The sequence below is a fragment of the Branchiostoma floridae genome, chromosome 9 (assembly GCF_000003815.2).
Source record: "Branchiostoma floridae strain S238N-H82 chromosome 9, Bfl_VNyyK, whole genome shotgun sequence".
NCBI lineage: Eukaryota > Metazoa > Chordata > Leptocardii > Amphioxiformes > Branchiostomatidae > Branchiostoma > Branchiostoma floridae.
This window is the reverse complement of record NC_049987.1, coordinates 6717105-6741444: the sequence shown is the minus strand read 5'-3', so window position 1 is coordinate 6741444 and position 24340 is coordinate 6717105. Positions and strand designations below refer to the sequence as shown.

Sequence of the window (24340 nt, the reverse complement as noted above, 5' to 3'; positions counted from 1 at the left end):
CCTATGAGAAATCCAGCTGGCCGGAGCAGAAGAAAACGTTCCGCTATTGTTTGACGTTTTGAAAGCAGCGTGCCAACTGATAAAGAAAACAAACAATAGCCTTTCTCCCCACCCACCGGTCCCAGACTACCTCCTTCTGTTTGAGATAAGGCGTGAGTAAAGAAGGCGGGACAATTCCAGATCTCCTCTACATTGTTTATCAATTAGCGGCTTAAGCAAATTAGCGAGTCCTTGACAACGTGTGGCCGGTAGCTGCCTGTGGTCTGCAGGAGAAAGTGAGGACAGAGCGCCGCCGCTCTGCAAGCTCAACCTCGGACTTCAAATTACACCAGAAAATGGGCATCATATCGACTAATTTGACAGTATGAGTTACGAGGTACCAGCGTGAGCAAGCATAATCGACCGCCTGTGAGGAAACGACTTTGTTTATAGCGGTAGATTCCTGACTCCGGGAGGGATAGAGAGGACCTGTGTTTTCTGCTCGTGAAAGTGGCTGGAAAAAGGCCAACTTACAAATGTCACCAGGCGGTCGTATTCTATTCAGCCAGCCGTAAAAAAAAAACTCCATAAATTTTGCATTTCTTCGCCAGATATTGGATTTCTGCAGGTCCAGCCAGCAACGGGACCCGTGTGAAATCTGGGGGTCTGTTTTTGGTAGAAATCCTGCGGAAAGTTGCGGAAAGCGGCAGGAGTTTCTGAGCCCCGCGCGCCGAAAATCGTCGTATGACGCCGCTCTGGGGCCCGACCTGACGTAAACCGTTACTTCAAGCGTCGCCGTTACGTTTGGTACGTGACGCCACGTCCGTCGCACCTTGTCAGCGGGATTTCTGGCGTGAAATTCATCTAACACAGCCTTCTCAACACATTGTGCGAAGAAACATGAGCTAACAGTGTGAAGAAAGCGCCCGGCACCTACCTGATCGAGTCTTTGTCGATGTTCTGCGACAACTTTTTGAACAGGACCTCGTTCTCGCCCTTCTTCACGTTGACAAGAACGGAACGCCGCACCTCTGCGCGATCCAGGTACACCGTGACGTGCTCCACGTTCATAGCCGTGATATCATAGTGCTTCACCTGCACGGAGGCCGGCCTGGCGTCGATTTTGGACAGCTCCCCGTCCAGGGTAGCCAGAGTGGCGTTCGCAGTGTCCGCCATTTTCCCCTGTTCGATCCCGTTAGGCGAGCTGGTCTCGTTCCCGGGACACGCCGCGCGCACCCCTGGGCACGTGACGTAAACACGCACGGCCACGCCCCTCTGCTCAGGTGTAATGGTAGTGTACGTGCACGTGCAGGTACGCCAGGTAGACACAGGAGAGCCGTCGACACGCCTTGCCTTCATGCTAACCTTTCTCCCCACATCTCCACATGCCTAGGAGCCCAACCTTGCGTCTGAAGTAATCGCACAGACTGTGACTCCTTCGTGAACAGGTGGCCAAACGCTTTCCCAGTTCAGCTGTGAAATTGCACGGCAGGGGCAGAATACTGAATCAGATACAAACTGCAGCACAGTACCGAAATAAAAATATGTCACCTCTCCCGAAAATCACCCGCCAGAAGCCCTCCCACTCGCCGCTGAATTTTAAACCAGTCGCCGCCCCTCTGGAATACTCCTGTGTAGTCGCCACTATTAGGTGCGGAATGACAGCGTTAGGGGTGGGTGTCGCTCTCAATCACCGCTATAAAGGACAACCACTGGCAACCGTCCCTACGGACGCTCCTCAATTAAGATACCGCATGTGAATATTACTCGTCAACAAAGGAACGATTTAACAGCGATAAAAGCCACAACATGACGGCCGAGATCCTATCTTGGGGTCCCCCTTGAAGAAGCAGCTTGAAGAAGACGTGCGAGAGGATACTTTAGTACTAGTACTCAGTAATACGCAAAAACTAGCTAGCTGCTACAGATGTTTTTATGTCCACGCAAAGCAAAACAGTTTGTCTGATGGTTTCTCCAGGCCGAGGATTGGCTCTGGAAACTGTTGCCTCTTGGCGCCGGGTGGAAATTCCACGGCGCATTTTACGGCTATTTGCGCGGTTTGTTGCCAACTTGCATTACCATCTGCCGCGAGATTGTGATCAGATGATCCTGATGTTGAGTTTTAGGATTTCCACCTTGACGGTCGGAAGTACTAGTTTAAGTGTTATGTACCGAGATAAAGCTGACAATCCTGGTGTAGCGTTCACTGCCATGGGAGAAAGAGAGGGAGAGAGGGGGAGAGAGAGAGAAGGGGGAGAATGAGAGCGCGTTATGCACTTCATGTATCAGATAATCGTCCAGTTGAGTTTCATTGTCTTTTCTCTCTCCGATTTATAGCGAGCATTCAGAGCTGTGCGTCAAAGTCGAGCTGTCTATGCTCTAAATCCCGCTAACAGAGTCCACAGGGAGAAGACATCGTAACAGAGAATCCCGGTAATTACTACAAGCTGGAATAACAACCTGCAGAGCCCGCGGGAAGCCGGCGTGTGGAGGATTGTGTGGGTGTAATGAGACCGACAGGAGTGAGCTGTCGTCTTGAAGAAGCTCAAGACGCCGCAGGACAACCTCCTGTGGGACACCCGCACGATTCAAACAAACTACCTAGGCTGCAAACTTCTCAAAAAAGTTAGGGAATCCTAACTACGATAAAACTGTGAAGGCTACTTTTGAAATCATGAGTTTGACCGTCGTCACTTAGGATTGAACCTGAGGACTTAGACTTGCAATGGTATCATCAAGCTGTACTCCGACTTCTCGCTTATTCCTGACATTGTGAATTTTTTTGTGATGACGAAAACTACGAAAATACGTCGCGAGCGAGGCCAGCATTTTCCATGACATGACCATATGGGGGTCCGTTTGGAGTGAAAGTTTGCCACGCACAGTAAGGTGAATGGACCACTACTTTAATCTTTTCAATCACTTTTGAGAGTTTGAGAGAATTTGACGCATCCATTAGTAGTGTTCGCGGCCCCCGTTAAACATTGGTGAAGTGGAGAATGGACCGTTATCTCCAAGAAGATGTTGAGGGAGGCCAAATCGCGACGTTTTCCCAATTGTGCCACCTGCTTGACACAAAAGGCAGCTAGCCTCCCCGACATCTGCTTAGAAATGACTGGACCGCTACCTCTATCTTCTAACTGGCTCTGACGCACACGCAGGTGTAGACCGGAAACATGCATGATGATAAATTGCCAGTTTTCCTGTTACAGAGAAGTTGTGGTTCTGGATGATCCATCATTCCAACTGTCCGGATTCCAGTTACGGTTTCCACATCACGACTTGGCAGCTACGATGTTGTTTTGTCGGCTTAGCGCAAAGCTGCCGCCGATTCCCTTTAAAATGTTTATAGCTTTCCATACGCTTCGGTTCTTGGGGGAAGGATTTACTAGTATGTCGTTGGTCCCAGTATGATTACACAGGCTTTAACTACCTCCATAGAAGTGCATATGCTGCACAGAAAATTACTTCAGTCATGCTTTTCCAACACTTTATGGTTAATACACTGTGATTATCTCAATTCTGAAACATATTTTGTATATCGCTGGTCTTTGTACAGTTGTTTGTGCTGTGCGTTCCAAGCAAATGTAAGGACTTGTCTCGGTGTTTTACACCTACCTGTTTTTGCAACAGTACTAAATGTAGCAGGAACAGGTGCGAAACAAAGAATAAGTCGGATCTTACACTTCCTTGAAGATTATGGCTGGCAAAACGATTCATCCGATGTCTGATTACTTGTAGATAAAACTGAATAGACCATTATTTTCTGCCCCGCACCGCCCCCATCATACGTCGTCGTCAGCGTTTTTTGATGGATGAATTTTCTCAAACCTAATGTATTGATTCGTCATCAACATGAAAAATGACGTCACTGCAAAACAAATCTCCATGTGATATATCACGGAAAAGTATGGTATCAATCTTTGTTGGTTCCATGGGAAAAGATCGCCCTGAGATTGTGTGAAAAATGGCGCCCGACCCCGGTGTCACAATTATTCATTCTTCCTACAAACCACAGCTGTGGCCTGCACGCCTCCAAACCATTCAAATCACGAAACAACACGAAGCTGATTACCTTCGCCAAAATGTCATGCTTTTGGCAAGAGTGAGAGCGACAGTGTGTGTGAGCAAGATATAACTCTAGTACTAGTAGTGTGGATTGGTAAGATTTGTGGCCCTCTGGCTGCTTGTTTTAGTACTGCAGCCAGTATCTTTTGAGTGAATATGTTTGAATCCAAGTTGTTCTCCCATCCATCTTCGGTCCTTGTGCCAGCTCTTTGCTCTGAAAAATCCGAGAAACAATGAAATAACTTGACGTATCCTAGATCTACCTTTGTACCTTTGTAACATTGTACTTCCGTTTTTATCCCGTTTTGCCATGTTTTAATCTCCAAACAGATCTATCTGAGGCAAGGCAGTACTAGTATCCAATGGGCCAACCAGTATCCAACAGGCCACCGGAGTTGGATACTGGTTGGCCCTTGCTATACTGCCTTGCCGCCGAGAGATATGTTTGGATGCTTCATTTGATGCCTGTGTGCTCCGTTTCTGTGTGGCACGTTTGATATGACTATCTCTGTTACCGAAATCATAATATCGATATGATCCATGCATATTCAATTCGGTCGGACTGATTTTTTCGGAATCTTGATGACAATTCCATTGCTAATCTAATATCAAATTCATTATGCGGTACATTTATTTCGCGGAAAAAGAATATTTCGTTAACTGCCCACAGAGTCCCAGTGCTGCGATGAATTTTGATACATTCATTATTCACACATCACTTAATCCACGCTCATGAAGAAAATGACAATTAACGTTATATTATCTATCCAATTTACGAATTTTCAATCCTTGCAAGAGCACCTTCTTATTGCTGTTGAAATTGATGTTGATCCTTAGTCTGTTTTTCACATCGCATAAAATCTGAGTTTAGAAATGATTTTCAGGCCATTGCTAATGTAGTAGAATGTATCAAGTAGACACGCAGCCATTCCATTCATTGCTTAGCAATAAAATGGTTTTAAACCGCCACAAACCGCATTAATCTTTTACGGCACTATGGATGAAGCGAGTCTTGCCAGCAGTAGTGTTTGGGTTCGCGTTCGTTTGTCCGTCATTTAACGACGCCAATTCCCCGCTCCTGCAATCAACGGGGGATTCTGAAAATTCACAGGATAATTTCAGGGTGATCGATTCGTGATCCGACCATAGAGGGTGATCCCGAGGGATCAGGAAGGATCCCGGCTCTGATCGGGCGAGAAATCCGTAAATGTAGCGATGAAAACTGATCCGCACTCATCCAGAATGCCTTTACCTTTCCCGGTTTGGAGATATGTTTATGACCCGTTCACCATATACGGCAGAGAACTGTTTATGACCCATACATGGCAAGACGGCTGTTTGAAATCAGCCATATTCGGGCAGCAGTAAAATCTGACGAGGCATTTCGGTCCCGCGCGAAATCCCATTTCATGCTACAGGCGCCATTTGGCATATTGGCAAGAAAACATCGCCTTACGGGGAGGGATGACGGAGGGCCTCACAAACAAATATTCATTAAAAAGGCGTAATAAAACTATTATAAACACGTTTCGAACATTTACAGGTCGACACGTGAAAATTTATCTACTGTTGACAATATTGAAGGTGGTTTGTAGGAAAAAGGAAGCAAGGGAAATGTAAAGAATTAGCATCGCATCATCTGCTTTGAGATTGCCATCATACACTCATCCATGCACCTCTAAAATATTCCCAGTATGCACATTTTCGTGTGACTGGAAGGGAACCCAGTCGGGCGAACGGAGCTAATCTGCGCCTCACCCAGCCAGCCTGCCCACGTCAGGAGCTGTTCAGAGCTTCAACACGACTTCGGAACGTCCTGTTGGGATCACTGAGCTTCGTGTTCCTCCGGGGCAGATCATGCCTTTTCGGTGAGGCGGATTGTAGAGAGACTTACTAGTACTAGGAAACATGGAGTCGCAAAAACAACGGGCCCCCGACCGAAACCTCTGCATGGAGAGTAACCGGAGTAGGGTTTGTCAGGACAAATAAGCTCCTTTCTCACAAGTGCAGACCAAGAGGAAACATGAACATCGAAGGCGGTTTAAGAAATGCCGCAGCTAACAAGCATGACAAATATTTAGAAAATATGCTGAAATATCTGTATAGTAAGTGTTTTTGTAAACTTTTCTTTTTTTGTGACCAGTGCTTAGCCAAATGGGGCAAAATATGCACATGTGGTATAGCTGTAGGTATCCATTTATGATTCAATTATTCAATAGAATACCAGAGGTGCGTGAGAACAGATGCCGCGGGTGTTCCGAGGGTCCGGCTGGGGACAAGCGGAGCCACTTCCTTTCGGGCAGATCTTTCCTCATGGGCAGTGATATGCACTTAAGTGTGTGTGCAGGCGTCAGGAGCGTCAGCAACAACTTCACCCTAGTGCGCAAGTGCCTGCGGTCCTTTCATCACACTCACAGCTTATATAACGTAAACCCAACACTACGAGCACCCATCGTCAGAGATGAAGGCAGAAATCCATTACAGACGGGCACTAAGGAATGTAGGGATCACTGAAGACATCCTTCTGGGCATATTTTTCCTGGCAGTGACAGGGGCTTACATGCGAAATGACTTTTTTCAGGAGCGAAATGTCTGCAACAAATTCATTCTCTGGTGCGGAGTGTCTGTGGTCCCTTCATCAAAGCTTATGTAACGTAAACCCAAGACTAGGAGCGCCTATCTTCCGAGATATTCTACATCAAGGCTTACAAATCCATCCCGGAGGTTCACCAAGGTGTGGATCTCATCTTGTGACAAGCAGCACTAAGCCAATGTCACCTTTCCTCAAAGTCTCTATCAAATCAAACAAGTTCCTTCCTGAAGGCCCTCAGCATCTTTATCATCATCTTAAGGAACCTCTTATTAACAGCGTCTTACGTCATTTCCGACCTTCACGGTGCAGCCAATTATCTGTGCCGCAATTTCTGAGGAATAGTCAATCTTGTCCTTCTATCTACTAAGCCTCCCTGGAAGACATGAGAACACAAAAACATTCTGTAAAATGTCATCAAGAAAAATAGACTCATCCCAGAGAGCCCTGAGATGATGATCTTTGGGGAACTGGGAGTCAGAAGCTGACGTCAAAACCGACCTTCGGTGTGTTCGGAAGTCAATTATAGAGGAGCAACTTCCCGTCGACTCCTGGCGGCAGATATGGTCAGCACGGGCGGGAGAGCAACAAGGGCACACCTGCCGAGATACCTGACAGGTAAAGGTGAGCTACAGAGCAGAACGTTGCCATTAGAACAAGGGCACACCTGCCGAGATACCTGACAGGTAAAGGTGAGCTACAGAGCAAAACATTGCCATGGCAACCATGGTACACCTGCAGAGATACCTGACAGGTAAAGGTGAGCTACAGAACAGAACGTTGCCATTACAACAAGGGCACACCTGCCGAGAAACCTGACAGGTAAAGGTGAGCTACAGAACAGAACGTTGCCATTACAACAAGGGCACAAATGCCGAGATAACTGACAGGTAAAGGTGAGCTACAGAACGGACCGTTACCATGACAACAAGGGCACAAATGCCGAGATAACTGACAGGTAAAGGTGAGCTACTGGAGAACAAACCCTGTTACCATGACAACAAGGTCATACCTGTGGGGCTTCCTGCCAGGTAAAGGAGAGCTGTAATCACAGAACAAATCCTGTTACCATGACAACAAGGTCACACCCGTTGGGCTACCTGCCAGGTAAAGGAGAGCTGTAATCATAGAACAGATCCTGTTACCATGACAACAAGGTCACACCTGCTTTAATCACAGGTGAACAGGTTGAGATCCAGGCTTAGATAGGCTGGGACACACGGGGCAGATGGACAGGAGCCCAGAGGGCCACATCAGCCTGAGTTACTGTGATAAGATTCTCAGGAAAACGAATACAAGCCATAGATCAATACGATGACTTTGAGGAATTAACACTGGTAACATTATTGTGATTACACCAGCCCTTAGAGCCAATGTCAATGGCACCTGACACTGACCTTTGTATGGTATATCAGTATTTCATGCATCCCATAAGTCATGTACGGAATGGCCGTCAAGCCATCTGACCTATCCGGCTTGCCCTCGCAGTTTTGAGGCAGCCTCCATAAAAACCAACTGCAACATTACAGCAATTTTAGGCCACATTAATACATTTCCTTGGTTATTTGACATTTCAAAGTACTAGTAAATACACTGCAAGAGGCCAAGATGAAAGCACAGAGCCGTTGGTCTGAGCTCGAGGAAAATTAGATCTGACAGATTCTGACTACATTTGAACTGAAACATGAATCTGTCCCTAGATATGACAGTTTCCATAGGTTACAATCTGTTCCATACTTAACAAGAATACCTTAACATCATTTAACGGTAAATTCCAAGTATTATCATACCTGAGACCGCTTATAATTATATGAACAATCTTTAAGCTCAACTCCTCTATGGAATTTTGCCACATAATTTTTTATCTGCCAGGTTTGCTATTCCATACTCCCAGCCATGTCTCTGTCCTGGGGGCGTTGTGGGTAAGTAACGGGCCACTGGGAATACGGTTTGCTTACGATGCAAATTCCTGCCTGTTTAATGCGATGCCAATAGTGATTACGGGTTGGCATTATGTACGGGTGGGATTCTGCCAAATGGCGCGTGCACACGGGCTAACGCTGCGTGATGTGCGGGGGAAATACATTACCTGCCAGCGCACAATGTTGTTAACATACTGGCACATTTCTAACATACTGGCAGTTGACATGTGTCCTTTAGAGGTACACTTCAGTCATCTGTTAGAGCTCATCATTAATGTCAAAGCAGATCCTACTATCATATGGCATAATTAAGAAGTAGAAGTAGACTGGCCAAGGAGTGTAGTCAGCCAAGAGGTGTAAATTTTCCCAGTAGCCAAACACACTCCTAGGCTGGCTTCATTCCTCTGGCAGCTTTTGATACTATCTTATGCTACCCTAGGATCTGCTTGGAGATTACTCATCATCACAGCATTTTGTTCACACAAACCAAGGAGGTTATGTGTCTGTCTACATAACCTCCTTGCACAAACAAAGGACATCTCTATATCAAATCCAAGCTCAAATAAACCTGCAGTTTAAAGCATTATTCTACATTACGTGGCGAGCTTACACAATATTACATACAACTGTGCAACGCGGTTGCCTTCCAGTGACATTTTCCGATTCAGAAATGTCATGTGGGATACCTGTGGCACGCTTCACTTGTCACAGATAACATTTCCAGCTCGTCCTCATCTAAATTGTGACTGAATATGACATTAAATACCGCCGCACAACATTTGGTTGACATCGTGTGACATTCAGTAATTCATAAATGTCATTTAGGTGAGCGTTGGTCATGCTAAAAAGACAGATGTTTTGCATTGTTGAGACACAACCCAGACTCAATATATCGTCATACATATATTCGTGAGTAACAAAACTGATCTCTTAAAAGGTTGCACATCATACAACATACTGAGACAGAACAATGTTTTTGACAATCTTCCACATTCTATAATTGCCAGATGTCCTTTGGGCAATGGTTGGTTATAATTCACTTCAGTCCCCATACTGAGCTCTTCTGCATACATGTACAACTGACATCTAAAGCATCACAATCATGTTAAGTGACAGGCTCTAATGATTTATACCTCTGACCACACAATGCTGTTGACTCACTGTCACATTTATCAATTTAGAAATGTTGTCTAGCTGGCTGACGCTGCAATGTCTGACCAGAGAGTGTTTCCATGGCATTCTGAATGATGAATATCCAAATCAGTACTGTAGATCAGAATATATTCTATAGCATTCAGCATTCTACAGCATTCCAAAGTTTATTCCTCAGTAAATTTTGAGGGGAAAACAGTTTTTCATAATGGTTGAACTTTGTAGGTCAAACAATTCTGTAGTGCAGTAGAAAAACAAAACACTCGCAGGGTCATGATTTCACAGTAACTGATCGACAAAAAAAATGTAAAAATGAAACCGTCATGAACATTGTACACAATTTACATTACACAGTTAATAGGAAACAATGGATTACCTCAGTACATACTGTAACTGACATGTGGCAACCATATGCATGATATTGATGTTGTGCAGATGTTGAGTGATGATGACAACAATTTCTATACAATGTTGATGTCCAAAGCACGACAGGGTCTACCACATAGGTACAACATGCATAAGGGAACATGATAGACTGTGTGTGTGTACTACATCACAGACAAATGAGGAAGGAAAGAACAACTCTTCAGACAACAGAACTGATAAATGTGTAGTACTAGTATGTACATCTCAAGATTAAATATCCATGTCATGCAACAATGTCGCATTACATACATGTATAACTAATATTCAGCAGTTTCATCAAATATAATAGCATTTATACATCATTTTGTACTTTTCAGTTTAGCATGGCTCCAAATAAACTTAATCATAAATGTGTCATCACATCATTTCAAACAAAATATGCCCATTATACAATACCAACTATTATGTATCATATTACAATACAACCTTGAAATGACAGCCAAGGTCATAGAGTGGATCAAAGAGGCTGTTAGGCTTCAGAGATCTAATTTGGATTTAGTCATGAACAAAGATAGGGGAATATTAGACTCGGCCATGTATGGGATTACATCTTCACAATTAAAGCAGTGTCTCACATGGTAATCACAAAGTGCCATCCCAAAAAGATGATGATGAAATCATTCATCTCAATTACCTACGTAGATCTCTCTTTATCAAAGCTTCAATGTATTGCATGGATATATGTTTCTTACAACACAACAGGTCAGGATCAGGAAATCTACTCCAGTCATAACCATGGCTTTATGGTATGTCTCACAAGTAACATAACCACCAAATGTCCTTAAAAAAAAGTTGACTTCGCCAGAGCACCCCACCTAAAAGGACGGTGATGTATTATTTGATTGAAATATCATAAGATTGTCTGCTGTCTCTGGACACATAAATTAAATCACAAATTAAAGAACAAAATGTCCCATCATTCCTTATGCTACCCTACATGTGACATTCACTTTACAGATAACACAGCGATGGTCCAGAAAATGTTCCCCTGCTCTGTCCTACTCCTCTCCTGCAGGCAGGGCGTCTTCTAATCTCCGGATGAACTTAAGACGGATTTCTGTGGTGTTGTCTCCCTTCAAGGCGTCTTGGAGGAATGTCACATCTACTTCCATTTGCACCTGGATGAAAAGTGGGAGAAAAATGGACATTGAGTTGCCTTAGATCTGCTTTTTTGCTTACGTATTCTCAGCTTGGAGCATCATGTTTTGTGTCATGGAAGGAATTCATCTTTAAACCTTCAAGGAACAAAAGTTGTCAAAATAAGAAAGATTTGTGGCTATCTGTGAAATGATGTTTGTTAATGTCGCCGCCATGGGTTATGGATTCCCTTTATGGCTAAATGGTCTGGTAACAACATCCTAGTCAATTTCTGTCTCATAACCTTTTACACAATCCTACTAGAGCCCCCTGAACATTATTCTTGGCCTGATGTTCCTCAAAGCACAATCTACACAGGGTCGTAATGATTCAAGTGATACAAGGTTCCTCTACAGAGACATGACTCCCTTTTATGGCTGCGTATGTTTTGATCTTCATGGATCTAATGATTTTTATGTTGTGAGCCCTGAAATCATCATTTATCATCACACTGTTCCTTGGGCAAAAGGCCAGGTAATATTGATTACAGCGCATTTATTTGTTTATGTGGGCACAGTGTAGATTGATTTTAGACTATCTAGACTCCATGACTTATGTAATAATGACTTTGTTAGAAAATAAAGGTTTGTTCTGTTGGTGCACATGTGAAATTATCCTGTAGATTATGGGTCTTTTTGACATTTAAACAAGAAAACTGGTTCACATATGGTCTATCATTTTGTGTGGCATGACAGCATCTTGTCGGAACCATTACAACTCTACCCTGCAATCAAATGCGCTTGTTAGAAAAGCCTGTGGGTTTTTATGTGAAAATTATTATTCAGGTCATGCTTTTCTTCCTCCCTGTGTTTTTCCTGTGTACTGCGCGAGGGAGCCTTCAACAGACTGACTTGCATGGCTAATGGTAGCCAGTGCTACAAAATCTCTCCGTGTCAAGGGCTGAATAAGACTACTGCCTAGACACATTAACAGTGGAAGGGCTGTTAGAAGTGAAGATTAGTCTAATCTATGTCTATTGGATCAAGGATTCATCTTATAAAACCTCCATGATTGGACACTACAGATGGTGACACTGTTTACAGCTTTGTGTATTTCTAAATTGGCTCATTAGCTTGTATGACCACTGCTTATAATGTGTAATAAAAAAATGAAGAATATGCCATAGTGCATTTATGTCTATGGGGTGCCATCTCTTTTATAGGTGGGCTGAAATCATTTGTTAGTGCAGATAGGAGGGTCAGAGGTCAGAGGTTTTATTTCAGGTTTTATTTTTGTGTCATTCCCTGATGTAATGTAAAGGTCGGATGTGAAAGGCCAGTGTTACAAGGTCAGTCGTAAAACTGAGCTCTGGTTTGTGAAATGGACCACAGGGAATAATGTCATGTTGTTGACAAGTTGACAACACTAGGATACAGTGGGAAAATAGACTCTTGCAATTACAGAATAAATCTAGTCATATCAAGTTATTTTGTGAATCTGTAAAGAATTGTTTAAGGCATCTAATTTAAAGAAAGGTCTAACAGAAGTACTGTAAATGCATTTACGTTCGCAGGGATTTAATTTTGCGGTGGACTTTTCGCGGTGATTTTAAGTTAACGGTAGCACCATGCACCATGCACTGTAGTCTCTTACTGCCATGGAAAAATGTTTGCAGTGGTTTTAAGTTCACGATGAATTGTCCATCGCGAAAACCGTTAACATAAAACGTCCACATTTACAGTATTTTCATCCAATGCCACTGTCAACAGCTGAAAACGTCCATCAATCAATTGTAGTAGAGCATTGTAATTCCCTTTTCTGTAGAACACATAATGGAACCTGTCTCATGGAGTCATTGTCACACTGGTGCGGTCCAGTTCACTTTTCAGTTCAAGAGGATGAACTATCAAAGGCAGTTTTGTTCCGAATCAGTCTGTCTAAATCTAAAAACATCAAGCATTCAGAACTGTACAGTATAATCCCCTCTGATGTAGAACCATGGACAGATAATGGACCCTGTCTACTGGAATCAGGACTTCAGTTCAACAGAGAAGGCTTTGAAAGAACTTGTGAACAAAGTTGCTGTCAAAAGCTGAAGTTGTGTAATGGTGCATTATAATTCCCTTTGCTGTGGAACATTGCTTTGAACAGAATAATGGAAAATGTCAGTAGAAAGCTCCATCAAACTGGAGTGAATGGTTTTGGTTTGTCAGGAAAGCCTTTCTCAGGCAGCTGGCGATGATGGGCAATATCTAGGGTCCCTTTGCTCCGAGAGCTTTTTTTCTTTGTCGACTTCAGTTCAAAGCATGATACTTCATACTGCTCACATAACAACGGTTGAGGATTTCCTTACTGCTTGCACTACAGGGACATATAAAATTTGACTGGATAAAATTTTGAAGCTCATGAAATATAGCTATTATGCCGAATAAGCCTGTAAAAACTACAAACATGGTGCCAAGAAATACATGTACCTGTAAAGAAATGATCAAACTAAAACTCTAAACTTCTAAAGCATTTCCTAATTTCACAATCTCACAGTCTCATAACCAATCAATCAAACAATCAATCAATCAACCAACCAGTCAATCAATCAATCAATCTCCATGACCCTGCCTTACCATCTCTAGAGATCCCCTGAGGACCCCACTCAGTAGGTTGGAGTAGTTCAGGTTCTGATGTCCGTCCGGCAGCTCCACAAACTCCGTCAGTGGGTTGTTATCCACGATCAGTGAGAACTCGTCTCCTGCAGGACTCCAGTTGGCAACGGTCGGGGTGATGCCCAGGAACATCTTAAACCCAACCTGAAGTAAACAAACAAACAAGCACACAAAAAATAAACTCTGTCTGCGGTATGTTATCTACTATCAGCAAGAACCCAACTTGCAGAAAAAATAAGTTGAAAATGGATGCTCACATTCATGCAGTCAAGCTCACTTTGATATTCCCTCTGATGAAAAGTTTGCTGTTGCAAAAACGCCCCCTAGTGGTCAATGTAGATACTACAGCCAAGGGCTATTACAATGTATCTAATATTTTTGCACAATTTCTTCAACTGGTGCCTTGTAACAGAGTGTCACAGAAGGGAAATGTCAAGATCCTTTCCACAGTTGGTATAGGTGAAGTTTTATACTTTCTACTTAATGAAATTTAAGTATTGAAAAGAAAAAAAAACTTTGTTTTCAAAATTTTGTGATGGTTTGTGTACTGAGAAGCTCTAGAGTACACATGCTTGTTAAGAAGACAAATGTTTGTTTATTTGTTTGTTTGTTTTGTACCTTTGCAATCACGTCAGCTGTTTCCCTGAAGTCATGACATCTACCAACAGAGGAGCGGGCCAGGAAGTCTTCTATCAGCCTCACTCCAATGTTGTAACCCCTGAATGAGAAATGTGAACATCAAACTATCAGAACAGGAAGTACAGGAACATAATGATCAAATATTCAAACATGCTAAATATGTATTCAATGCATTTCTGTTTGAACTGTTAAACTTGTTTGTGAGAAGCCCAGATCTCCCTGAAGAAGCCACTTTTCATTGAGGTCATGAGGGAGGAGGTACTTAAGTATACAAGCTTATACTTATAGTTGTTACAACACATTTGGATGTTGTTCATTCGCAATAGCAAAGCGGCTGATATTCAGAAGAAAGAAACATAAGAGGCCAGACCAGCGTTCCCGCCAGGTTCTTGAAAGTATGCGTCCAAATATTTGGGAGGGGCGCATTCTAGGGGGTCCGGGGGCATGCTCCCCCGGGAAAATTTGGATTTTCAAACCCTCTAGAACACAATTTCCTGCAGTTTGAGAGGATAATCATGCACTTGAGATTGGATGTCGGTTGCCTCTTTTGCTCCCATGTTCAGTTATCGACGACCACCCTCTTCATCAAAATACGTTATATTAAAAAAAACTATAAGCACAGGGAATCAGCCTTCCGTGATCTGGCCCGAGTATTATTTGTCCAGACATATCTATATTAAAAGTTTTGGATTTTTGATGCTTCGAAACAGGGCTCTAGCGTGTTCGTCAACCCGTGGAAAAATTCTGCCAATTTTTTTCCGTCATTGAATAAAGAAATGTCTAACGTTACCTCGTGCGATCGATGTTGCGCCCTCCCACATCAAAAATTTTTCCGAGACGATAAAATAATGGCGCCATCACACTTTGTGTTTTTTTTCTATTTTGCCCGATGATTTTAGTCAAATTTTTCGAATCGGTGGGGTTTTACAAGGCCTTGCCGTCATTTTCCACGAGCGTGCGTTTGTTTCCTGCGACCTCAGGTAACCCCATTTTCGGCGTGAAATCTTTGGCTGGATTTCTTTTTAAATAGATCAAGAACGTTATACATTACTTGAGGAGGACGATCTGCTGCCTCTTTGGCAGTGATCAGTGCCGGTGTAGCCTTGAAGCAGTAGCCAGAAAGACGTCCCAACGTGCTGGGCGCTGCGATCGACGGTCCGTCTGGGGAGGGGGGAGTGCCGCGCCATGTGCCACGGAGTGCACAGCCAACTCGATCGACGCTTAACAACAATATTGCGGCCCTTTTCTGCCGCAAATTTTGTCTTTTTGAAACAAAAGAAATTTTGTAAATAAGAAATAAAGTGTATAGTTTTGGATTTTTCACTTATTTACCGAGGACCGTTTTTTTTAGCTTGGATAAATGGGGAAACTTTAATAGTAAATTGTTAGCAGCTAAGGAAGAAACTCAAGTTGCCAGACGACACGGGCGGCTACCAACGTCACGTGCGCTAATACTCGGTAACTTTTGTTTTTTTTCCGGTGACCAATGACAGAGTGTAACATTACATTTATCAAACGCTGATTGGTTATTAAGATGATTCGATTTGGACCTGGTGGCCAATCTAGACTGCTTGGTGCTAGCGGCCTGTTGTCAAAGATACCGACTGCCAATCAACTGCCCACAGCGTGAGAACTTTTGTTGAGATGTGCAGCACTCGCGCAGTTTGTTTGTTCAATACTAGTATTACCCACAAGTAAGTATCATGTTAATATCAGAATATAATATCTGCATAAGATTTTTTCGAGTGTTAAAGAATGCTGACTGTCAGACGTATTTCACGGACTACAAAAAATTACATTGCGCAACGGACGGCTCAGACTGGCGTGTGGCTGGGTGTGTCGTACATGGGTCCGCTAGTTGTAAAACGTACCCCATCCGCCCCATGCCCAGACTACTAGGATGACCGGAAATTGAAGAATTTGAAGTATAAATTGTAAAGGTCCAAAGACGTAAAGACGTATGCCTGGCGGGAACGCTGGGCCAGACTATGCTGTCGATGTGAGGTTTTCATAGACATAGCTTTTATAGAAACAGTTCCTTCTTTCTTTCTTTCTTTCTTTCTTAAGTGCCCACGATCATCATGTAGATCATATAATTGGGATGTCCCTAATACAGTGAGAAACTCACATCTTGTCGAGCTGTTTGTTGACTTCTTCATCGCTCTCGTAGTCCTTAATGAGCTGTGCCACCAAGGCCCCATAGGTAAGGGTAAACAACTCTGCACTCTGGAGGAGAAAAAATTGTCACAATGAAATAAGCCCTCTCACACAGAGGTCAGAACGAATATGCGGCGACAGGAATTCTAGGTAATATGTCAAAGGTAAAGGCCCGAAAAAGAAAACAAAACCCGGCTGGACATTATTATGCAAATCAAAACAATGTTTGAGACAAAGACTGTGTTCTTTTTCAGGGCCTTAACCTTTGACATATTACCTAGAATTGCTGTTGCCGCACATGCGGTCTGATCTCTGTGAGACTGAGAGGGCTTATATTGTTACAAATCATGATAAACTTAGGACCTCATACATATCCCCTGACATAATTTTTCTTTCAAAACCAATAAAATGATCTTGACAAAAAAAGTGATCGTGCATTGAATATTACGATATATAACCAGAAATTCACAATTGAGTGGTACATGTAGTAACGTTAATGCTAAAGGGTTCAAACGGGTCATAATTTCTTCCAGGTTGTTGTTGTTGTTGTCTCTCTAACCGCTTCAGTTGTCGGTAAATGGTCTCATGTGCTTGGAAAAATTATGGTAAAGGTGGGAGGGGGGCGGAAACAAAACTCCACCAAATCTGCGATCTGCAGTCCACTTTATACATCAAAACAGCTACGCAGTGATCTACCGTACTCACCACTTTCTTGGCTTCCGTTCCCCGTCCTGCTTGACGAGACATCCTCGCGTCTTTCACGGCTGTGCTGTCTGAATGTGTGCTTTGGTTTGACTATCTGTATCCTGCTTTCCTTCCCACTCCCACAAATGTCTCTGTAAGAGTTGACTTACATTTGCCTACGTGCATTCGCCATTAAGTACACGTATGTTTACCCACATTTATGATAGACTATTGGCAAAACAATCCAATAATAGCTAGATATTATTTAATATTGCCACAAAATTACATTACAAAAGAAATTATTTTTGAGATTTAGTAAGGTTTTTTAACAATATTGCCCAAGTTATTTCTACGAATCGGCGGCTAACAAATGATACACCCTCGCCACATCTGAGTTGACCCCTCCTGACCCTGCCATGATCAGCCCAGCTCGGAACTTTTAAATTCTCCCCTATTTTGAGCAGAATTGGTGCTGGAAAGTGAACAAGAGCGATTTTATAAATGACAGACTACGAGGAAGACCAGAGGAATGAGATAGAAGCGCTAGAATCTATTTATCCAGACATTTTTGAAAGTAAGTTGATTTTTTCTTGCAGAACGTTGTGCCCCCCTCCCCATAAAATTGAAAACTTATGACATGTGTGGCTTCCATATTTTGGGGTTGCATGCCGGTTGAAGTGATTTAATCTTTCATTTTCATTCTTGTAATTTAGTAAGTACATGTAATATGTAAAAGTTTACCTCCATTCCACGTTCAAGTTTTGATACGTTGTCAAGTTTTTTTACTTTCCCCAGTAAAGAAATGGTGGTCATTGTCAAGTGTGATGTTCCATTTCCCCAGTTCTAGAGACGGAGCCACCCTGTTTCAGGCTATCCGTGTTGGCTGAGGCAGACAGCTATGAAGGTGAGGATTGAAGTTATTGTACTATAGAAGTTTATTTATCAGTCTGTGTAACTTGTTATCTGTTTATCTATCAATTTATCAATGATATACTAATAGATATTGCTAAATGAACTAAAATTATAATTTAACCATGAACGTTCCGTTATATAAAGAGCACAGATGCATATGTTACCCGCCCGACCCCGAGGGCCGGGCGCTAAGCGGGCACCACAGACGACATCAGGGCCAAAACTGTGGGAGACCAGACTTTAATGTCAAACCAGATATATCCACTTTACAGAACTGCCCCACACGCATGCGTGTACACTGGGATAATCCATTACTTGAGCTAGTGGGGGGTTTCACCATGCTACACACGAATGTCGGACGACTCGGACCATTACCAACTCGGCCCAGTCAACTCGGCCCATCTGCCGGGACAACTCGGACCATCGCCCTTGGTCAACTCGGACCATCGCCCTTGGTCAACTCGGACCATTATTGGAGACAGAAATTAGACACAAACACACACACGCACAATAATAATTTTCGATATACATCGAGCTTTAATCATCGGTTGTGTTCAATTTAATCCAACTGTGTTTTTTTTCCACAGGTAACGAGTAGAACTGGTGCTACTCCTAACTCAACAACGTCAAAAAAGACGGCGTGAGCCGGTCGGCAAAAATATCTACTAAGTATTTCGAGCTTAGTTAACGGCAAATACTACTCTACAAAGCGATCTTAGTTTAAACGGCAAAGAGTACCAAAATCATACTGATGAACACACTATTGGGCAAACTAAGTATATACACGTACAAGTTGAGCCATTTTTACATTCACATATTATTTCGCTGTCTTCGTATACATCGTCGCATGCGGTCGGCAAAAATATCTACAAAGTATTTCGAGCTTACAAGCTTAGTTGACGGCAAATACTACTCTACAAAGCGAGATTAGTTAACGGCAAAGGCTACCAAAATTATAGTAATGAACACATGAAGCGATTGGGCAAACTATCTAAAGTATATACACGTACAAGTTGAGCCAGGAATCACAAACATAAACAAAGGAAAACATGGCGTCTTCGATGGGGGCAAGCTATCCCATGAACCACTGCGAAACGGCGGGAACTAACGAAGTTAGGAAACGGCGGGAATTTTGAATATATTTTTTCCTTTCACGAAACTTGGGCGGGAACTTTGAATGCGTTGAATAGTGTTTTCTACAGTGTTAAATAGTGTTGTCTCATGCTGATTGTGCTAACAAGTGTGACTTACTGACGGTCGTCGGAGGTCAGGCGGATGTGGCGGATGGTCGGGCCATAGATTCGGGCACACACCTCGAGCAGCTCCCTTGCCGTGTAGAAGTCGTCGTCGAACCGCTCCCATGCTGTGAAGATCTTGCCCTGGAGATTCTTGTATTTCTGCCTCTGATGACTGCGGAGGCGCCCCTCGCACACCATGCGGACCTGGGCTTTCACGATGAGGCTCTCCCTGTGCAGCAGGTCCACCAGCAGATAGAAGGGTAGCTTGGCCTTCCTTGCCTTCATGTTGAGCCTTCTATGCCACCCTTCTAGATCGTTGTTCGTTCGCACAGACTGCATGTAGACGCTCCAGCGACGTGGAGTGAAGATGGTACTGTTGAGCCAGGTCTGCCTCACGTATTCAGCCAGGCTGGTCAGCTCTCCTGCTGATTTCCTCGTCAGTTCTTCCAGTGCTGCGGGAATGCTGGCGGCTGGCAAGAAGGGGAGTGCCATGAGTTGTCTAACCCAGGCATGGACGCGCTGGTTTCTCCGGTACGCCGTCTGCAGCCCATGCTCCTGCACTTTCTTCCATACCGCCTGACACCAGTGAAACACACACCCCTTGAACCGTACATCAGGAAACACAAGTGCAAACGCCTGCCATGCTGCTACCTCAAAGTCCATCACGCACTCCTCTAGTTCGATCTCATCCGGCAGTGCGTTTCGCAGTTCCTGGAGTACGGCTTCGTAGTCCTTCCTGCGCTTGCCGGACATGAAGGCGAAGGCGAGGGGTACTTGTTTGACGTCTTCTCCGCGCCTGATGAACGCGTGCACTGAGAATAACTGATAGAAAGGAGCACGTACAACCTTAAACGTAGAGTCCACATACCAACGTTTGGCTTCTGCGAGGCGCTCAATCTGGTACGGGGTAGCGAGGAGGATGTGCCTGTTCTTAGCTCCCGTTCTCGGTGACGTCACCTCGATGTCCTCAACCAGGAAGTCCTCTGGGATGTGCCCGATGTCGAGTTCGAAGTCCAAATCTTGAGGTTCGTCCGGTCGAAGCTTGGACTTGGCCCGATTGACTTGTCGGATGAGGGCTGCATGGCTCGGTAGACCTGGGTTGTCTGCGTTGGCTACAATCACCTCGTCCACGAGGTTCGATGCCGGTTCGAAGATCTGTTGTGGGGCCTTCGTTCTGATGTCTACAGTGATTCTAGCACGGAGTTCTGCGTCCTGATTGGCTGGATGTATGTGATCCGGCAGGCCCGGTTCGAACACATCTCCTTTCTGTATCACGGTTGCAGGACAGTCGGTGGTTTTGTTTCTCACGGCGCATCGCCAGTGCACGCTGGTCTGGGTATCCCTCTTGAACGTGTAGGTATACCCATCACTGCTAATCAGCTTGCCCTTGCCCCTTTGCGTGGATGCGGGGATCAAGGTGAAGGTAGTAGCCGGGTTGTCGTTGACGTACGGGTCTTCGTCGAATGTCACGTCGTCAGGATGCCGCTGTGGTAGCTCCTGAACGTCTTCGACATCAGACACAGTTCCGTGACTGAAGTCTGACAGACCGTTTACGTCCTCTTCATCTTCGGACTCAGACTGACTGTACATGTCGTCATCTTCGGGCTGAAGCTGAGAACAGTCGTTGCACCTCCAAGCCGCCAGCTCTTCATTGGCCTCCCCTCGATTCATGCGTCGGTAGCTCTCTCTGGAGATACCTAGGAGAAACAGAAAACAATGGATTATTAATATTGCATCTATAAGATAAGGTCCGGAAATCAAACTAGGTAAGCGATGTTTTAGCTAGTACAAATGCAGAGAAGAGCTTGCCATACTATCAAGGGTAGCAACTATACTGGATATTCATATATGATATATGATATAGAACACAGACTTTAATTATCTGTTATCTGTATTAGTTATAATCAATCAATTAACTAGAATAACCCATAACTTAACTGCCTAAATTGAAATAAAGCAAAATTTTCTCTTACCTGTCTGACAAGCACGATGCTGCCACTTCTCGCAATCACATTGTAGTGCCTCCTGTCTCCGACGAACCGCTTTCCTGCATACTACACAAGTAACCATGACTGCCGCTCTCGGGTGTAAACTGGATGACAACTAGACTGGTTTGCCATAACATATCTGTTTTATAGCCCAACATGTTGTCTAACAAAAAGCCGCGGTCTCTATTCAAAATCACGTTGATTGCCTAAGCGCCGGCGGTTTGGGACGTCAAAAACTTCAAAGTCAACAGCTAGAAGTTGTCTGACAAAAAGCCGCGGTCTCTAAAAGTCTATTCAAAATCACGTCGATTGCCTAAGCGCCGGCGGTTTGGGACGTCAAAGTCAACAGCTAAAAGTTGTCTGACAAAACGCGGCGGTCTCTAAAAGTCTATTCAAAATCGTGTTGATTGCATAAGCGCCGGCGGTTTGGGACGTCAAAAACCTCAAAGTCACAGTTAGACATTGTAGGACAGAGACACATTTACAAAGTGTCAAATAAACATATATTCAAAGTTCCCGCCGTTTGCTAACTTACCGCAGTGATCCGTGGGATAGCTTGCCCCTGGCGGAGACGCCATGTTTTCCTTTGTTTTTGTTTGGGATTTCTTTAACCAAATCATGCATCAACGATACTAGCTCCAAGCTCAGAACTTGTGAATAAGAAGACAGTTTGGTCAACCATATGTTTCTTTTGTTCTCGGTGCCATTCGCTGCTATTTCATTTGTGTAAGTGACAAGGGGTAGATATTTTTACTTAGTAAGATATTTTTGCCGACCGGCTCACGCCGTCTTTTTTGACGTTGTTGAGTTAGGAGTAGCACCAGTTCTACTCATTACCCGTGGAAAAAAATGAACACAGTTGGATTAAATTGAACACAACCGATGATTAAAGCTCGATGTACATTGTATATCGAAAATTATTATTGTGCGTTTGTGTCTAATTTCTGTCTCCAATAATGGTCCGAGTTGACCAAGGGCGATGGTCCGAGTTGACTAAGGGGGTGGTCCGACTTGTCCATGGGATGGTCCGACTTGTCCCGGCAGATGGGCCGAGTTGACCAGATTTCCAGTGGGCCGAGTTGGAAATGGTCCGAGTCGTCCTGCTTCCGCTACACACTCCCCCTCTCACTAAAATGTCGTCCCGACATTGCCAATAACAGTAAAAACAGAACTACAATATGTATGTCACTTATTAACAGTTGCCTTTGCCAATATCTAATGTCGATCATAAGGATAACTCTACTTGTACAAAGCATGTCAACCTAACAGTTCTTGCACAATTGTATAACTATGGAGCTGAGTTGCAGCTTATGTCCGTCTGACACCTGTATCCCCGTAAGTTTTCAGTGAACTTCATTCAAACTTCTCTAGATGACATCCATTTTCTGGAAGTGACTTCAAACATGGCAGTCTTGGGTTTGGTTCCGTGACATCCTCAAACTCGGTATCTTGGACTTCTTACCGGACATCCTCAACTCTGTTGTCTTGGGTTGGTCCCACTACACCCTCAAACTTTGTATTCTTGGATTTCTTACCGGCCATCCTCAACTCTGTTGTCTTGGGTTAGTTCCACTACACCCTCAAACTTTGTATTCTTGGATTTCTTACCGGCCATCCTCAACTCTGTTGTCTTGGGTTGGTTCCACTACACCCTCAAACTTTGTGTTCTTGGATTTAGATCCGGCCATCCTCAACTTTTGTTTTCTTGGACTGTCCTTAACCCTCAAACTAAGCATCCCTGAATTCTAATGTCTACCTGAATTCCTCAACCATATTTTATTGTAGCGCTGGATTCAGAGTCCAAAGTGCTAACCTTTCTGGGCCTCCATGCCCATTGCTTGGATCATAGCTCTGGTACCAGACTTCTTCAGCATAGACAATAACTAGACAACTCTGTATGAATGCTAATTGTTAATCTACATACTAAACGTACCCTATGAATTCAATCTATAACTTAACAAAATGTTAAACATGCGAAAGTCCTGCTTGCTCATGCCTGATGTCGGCTACTTAACGGTCCCGACCGCATCAGTTCTTCCTCTGTTTTTGCCACAGTCTCGTGTGCTTGCCAGCCTGTGCTTGTCATCTTCTTTCCATTGTGGGGACACAATTTGATTGACGTTCTTGATCTCCCCAGTGCCTTCCTGGTCTCCTCCATCACTTGAGTGGTGGATCTTGTTTACTAGGGTTACCTCAGTGGGTTGACCTCTGGCAATGCTGGTGAGTGACGCAACTCTTCTGCCGAGCTGATCGGTAACTTGACACCAACCACATGTGCCGTTTTCCTGGTTTTCCCGCTGAAGCTGGTACAGCCTACAGGCCACACTGACGAGTGAAAGTCTGCTACTTTCCCCTCTCTGTATGTCTTCTCACAACGATGCTATACTGAGTTGGCACAGGTTACTTCCAATTTCTTCTTGTAGGTACGGTAGCCCTCCCCCTTACTTCCGTCGTCTTATGGGCGCCGCCATCTTTGTTGTGAAACCGGAGAACTAACCTCTGACCTCTCGTCCCACGTTCCGTCGCGTCACGTGACCGTTTCGGCGGGAACTTCCGTCAGACGACCTTTCTCTCTTGCCGCTTCTCTCCAACTTCACGGGCTGTTACCGCGCCATCCGCTCCGTTTTTCCTGGAACTTTTGATCTCGGTGGAACCTCCAAATTGTTACCCGCCCGACCCCGAGGGCCGGGCGCTAAGCGGGCACTACAGACGACGTCAGGGCCAAAACTGTGGGAGACCAGACTTTAATGTCAAACCAGATATATCCACTTTACAGAACTGCCCCACACGCATGCGTGTACACTGGGATAATCCATTACTTGAGCTAGTGGGGGGTTTCACCATGCTA

General features: G+C 44.1%; 4 protein-coding genes across 13 annotated transcripts in view; 1 reads left to right on the top strand and 3 right to left on the bottom strand.

Moving 5' to 3' along the window:
- LOC118422867 (protein F37C4.5-like) overlaps positions 1-1857 on the bottom strand; it is a 61727-nt gene extending 59870 nt beyond the window's left edge. For 4 of the 9 annotated variants that reach the window (XM_035830687.1, XM_035830682.1, XM_035830683.1 and 1 more), the window contains exon 1: positions 917-1857. In XM_035830687.1, coding sequence (XP_035686580.1) covers positions 917-1338 — 422 coding nt within the window. In that variant the 5' untranslated portion in view covers positions 1339-1857. The remainder of the gene's footprint in view (positions 1-916) is intronic. The other 5 variants (XM_035830688.1, XM_035830689.1, XM_035830691.1 and 2 more) reach the window with 3 other exon arrangements.
- A 7592-nt stretch (positions 1858-9449) lies between these two features.
- LOC118422889 (trafficking protein particle complex subunit 3-like) lies at positions 9450-17517 on the bottom strand. Its single transcript, XM_035830736.1, has 5 exons — positions 17376-17517; positions 16642-16739; positions 14493-14592; positions 13836-14018; positions 9450-11255 (listed from the first exon to the last, which is right to left on the bottom strand). Exons 1-5 carry the CDS (start codon positions 17415-17417, stop codon positions 11136-11138), a joined length of 543 nt encoding a protein of 180 aa, XP_035686629.1. The 5' UTR covers positions 17418-17517; the 3' UTR covers positions 9450-11135.
- Positions 17518-17720: 203 nt separating this feature from the next.
- Positions 17721-24340, top strand: part of LOC118422886 (RWD domain-containing protein 1-like) — a 12589-nt gene continuing 5969 nt past the window's right edge. For both annotated transcript variants that reach the window (XM_035830731.1, XM_035830730.1), the window contains exons 1-2: positions 17721-17928; positions 18196-18258. In XM_035830731.1, coding sequence (XP_035686624.1) covers positions 17856-17928; positions 18196-18258 — 136 coding nt within the window. In that variant the 5' untranslated portion in view covers positions 17721-17855. The remainder of the gene's footprint in view (positions 17929-18195; positions 18259-24340) is intronic.
- On the bottom strand, positions 18491-24334 carry LOC118422872. Its single transcript, XM_035830703.1, has 2 exons — positions 21478-24334; positions 18491-21201 (listed from the first exon to the last, which is right to left on the bottom strand). Exons 1-2 carry the CDS (start codon positions 21572-21574, stop codon positions 19514-19516), a joined length of 1785 nt encoding a protein of 594 aa, XP_035686596.1. The 5' UTR covers positions 21575-24334; the 3' UTR covers positions 18491-19513.

What these genes read in the sequence shown, in the direction of transcription:
- LOC118422872 (XM_035830703.1), bottom strand. Translation starts at nt 21,574, where the DNA reads ATGGTTACTTGTGTAGTATGCAGGAAAGCGGTTCGTCGGAGACAGGAG. An exon ending in GCATCGTGCTTGTCAGACAG is followed by an intron (nt 21,202 to 21,477) that starts GTAAGAGAAAAT and finishes TGTTTCTCCTAG; the next exon opens with GTATCTCCAGAGAGAGCTAC.
- LOC118422889 (XM_035830736.1), bottom strand. Translation starts at nt 17,417, where the DNA reads ATGTCTCGTCAAGCAGGACGGGGAACGGAAGCCAAGAAAGTG. An exon ending in AACAAACAGCTCGACAAGAT is followed by an intron (nt 14,593 to 16,641) that starts GTGAGTTTCTCA and finishes TTTCTCATTCAG; the next exon opens with GGGTTACAACATTGGAGTGA. An exon ending in CAGCTGACGTGATTGCAAAG is followed by an intron (nt 14,019 to 14,492) that starts GTACAAAACAAA and finishes TGTTTACTTCAG; the next exon opens with GTTGGGTTTAAGATGTTCCT.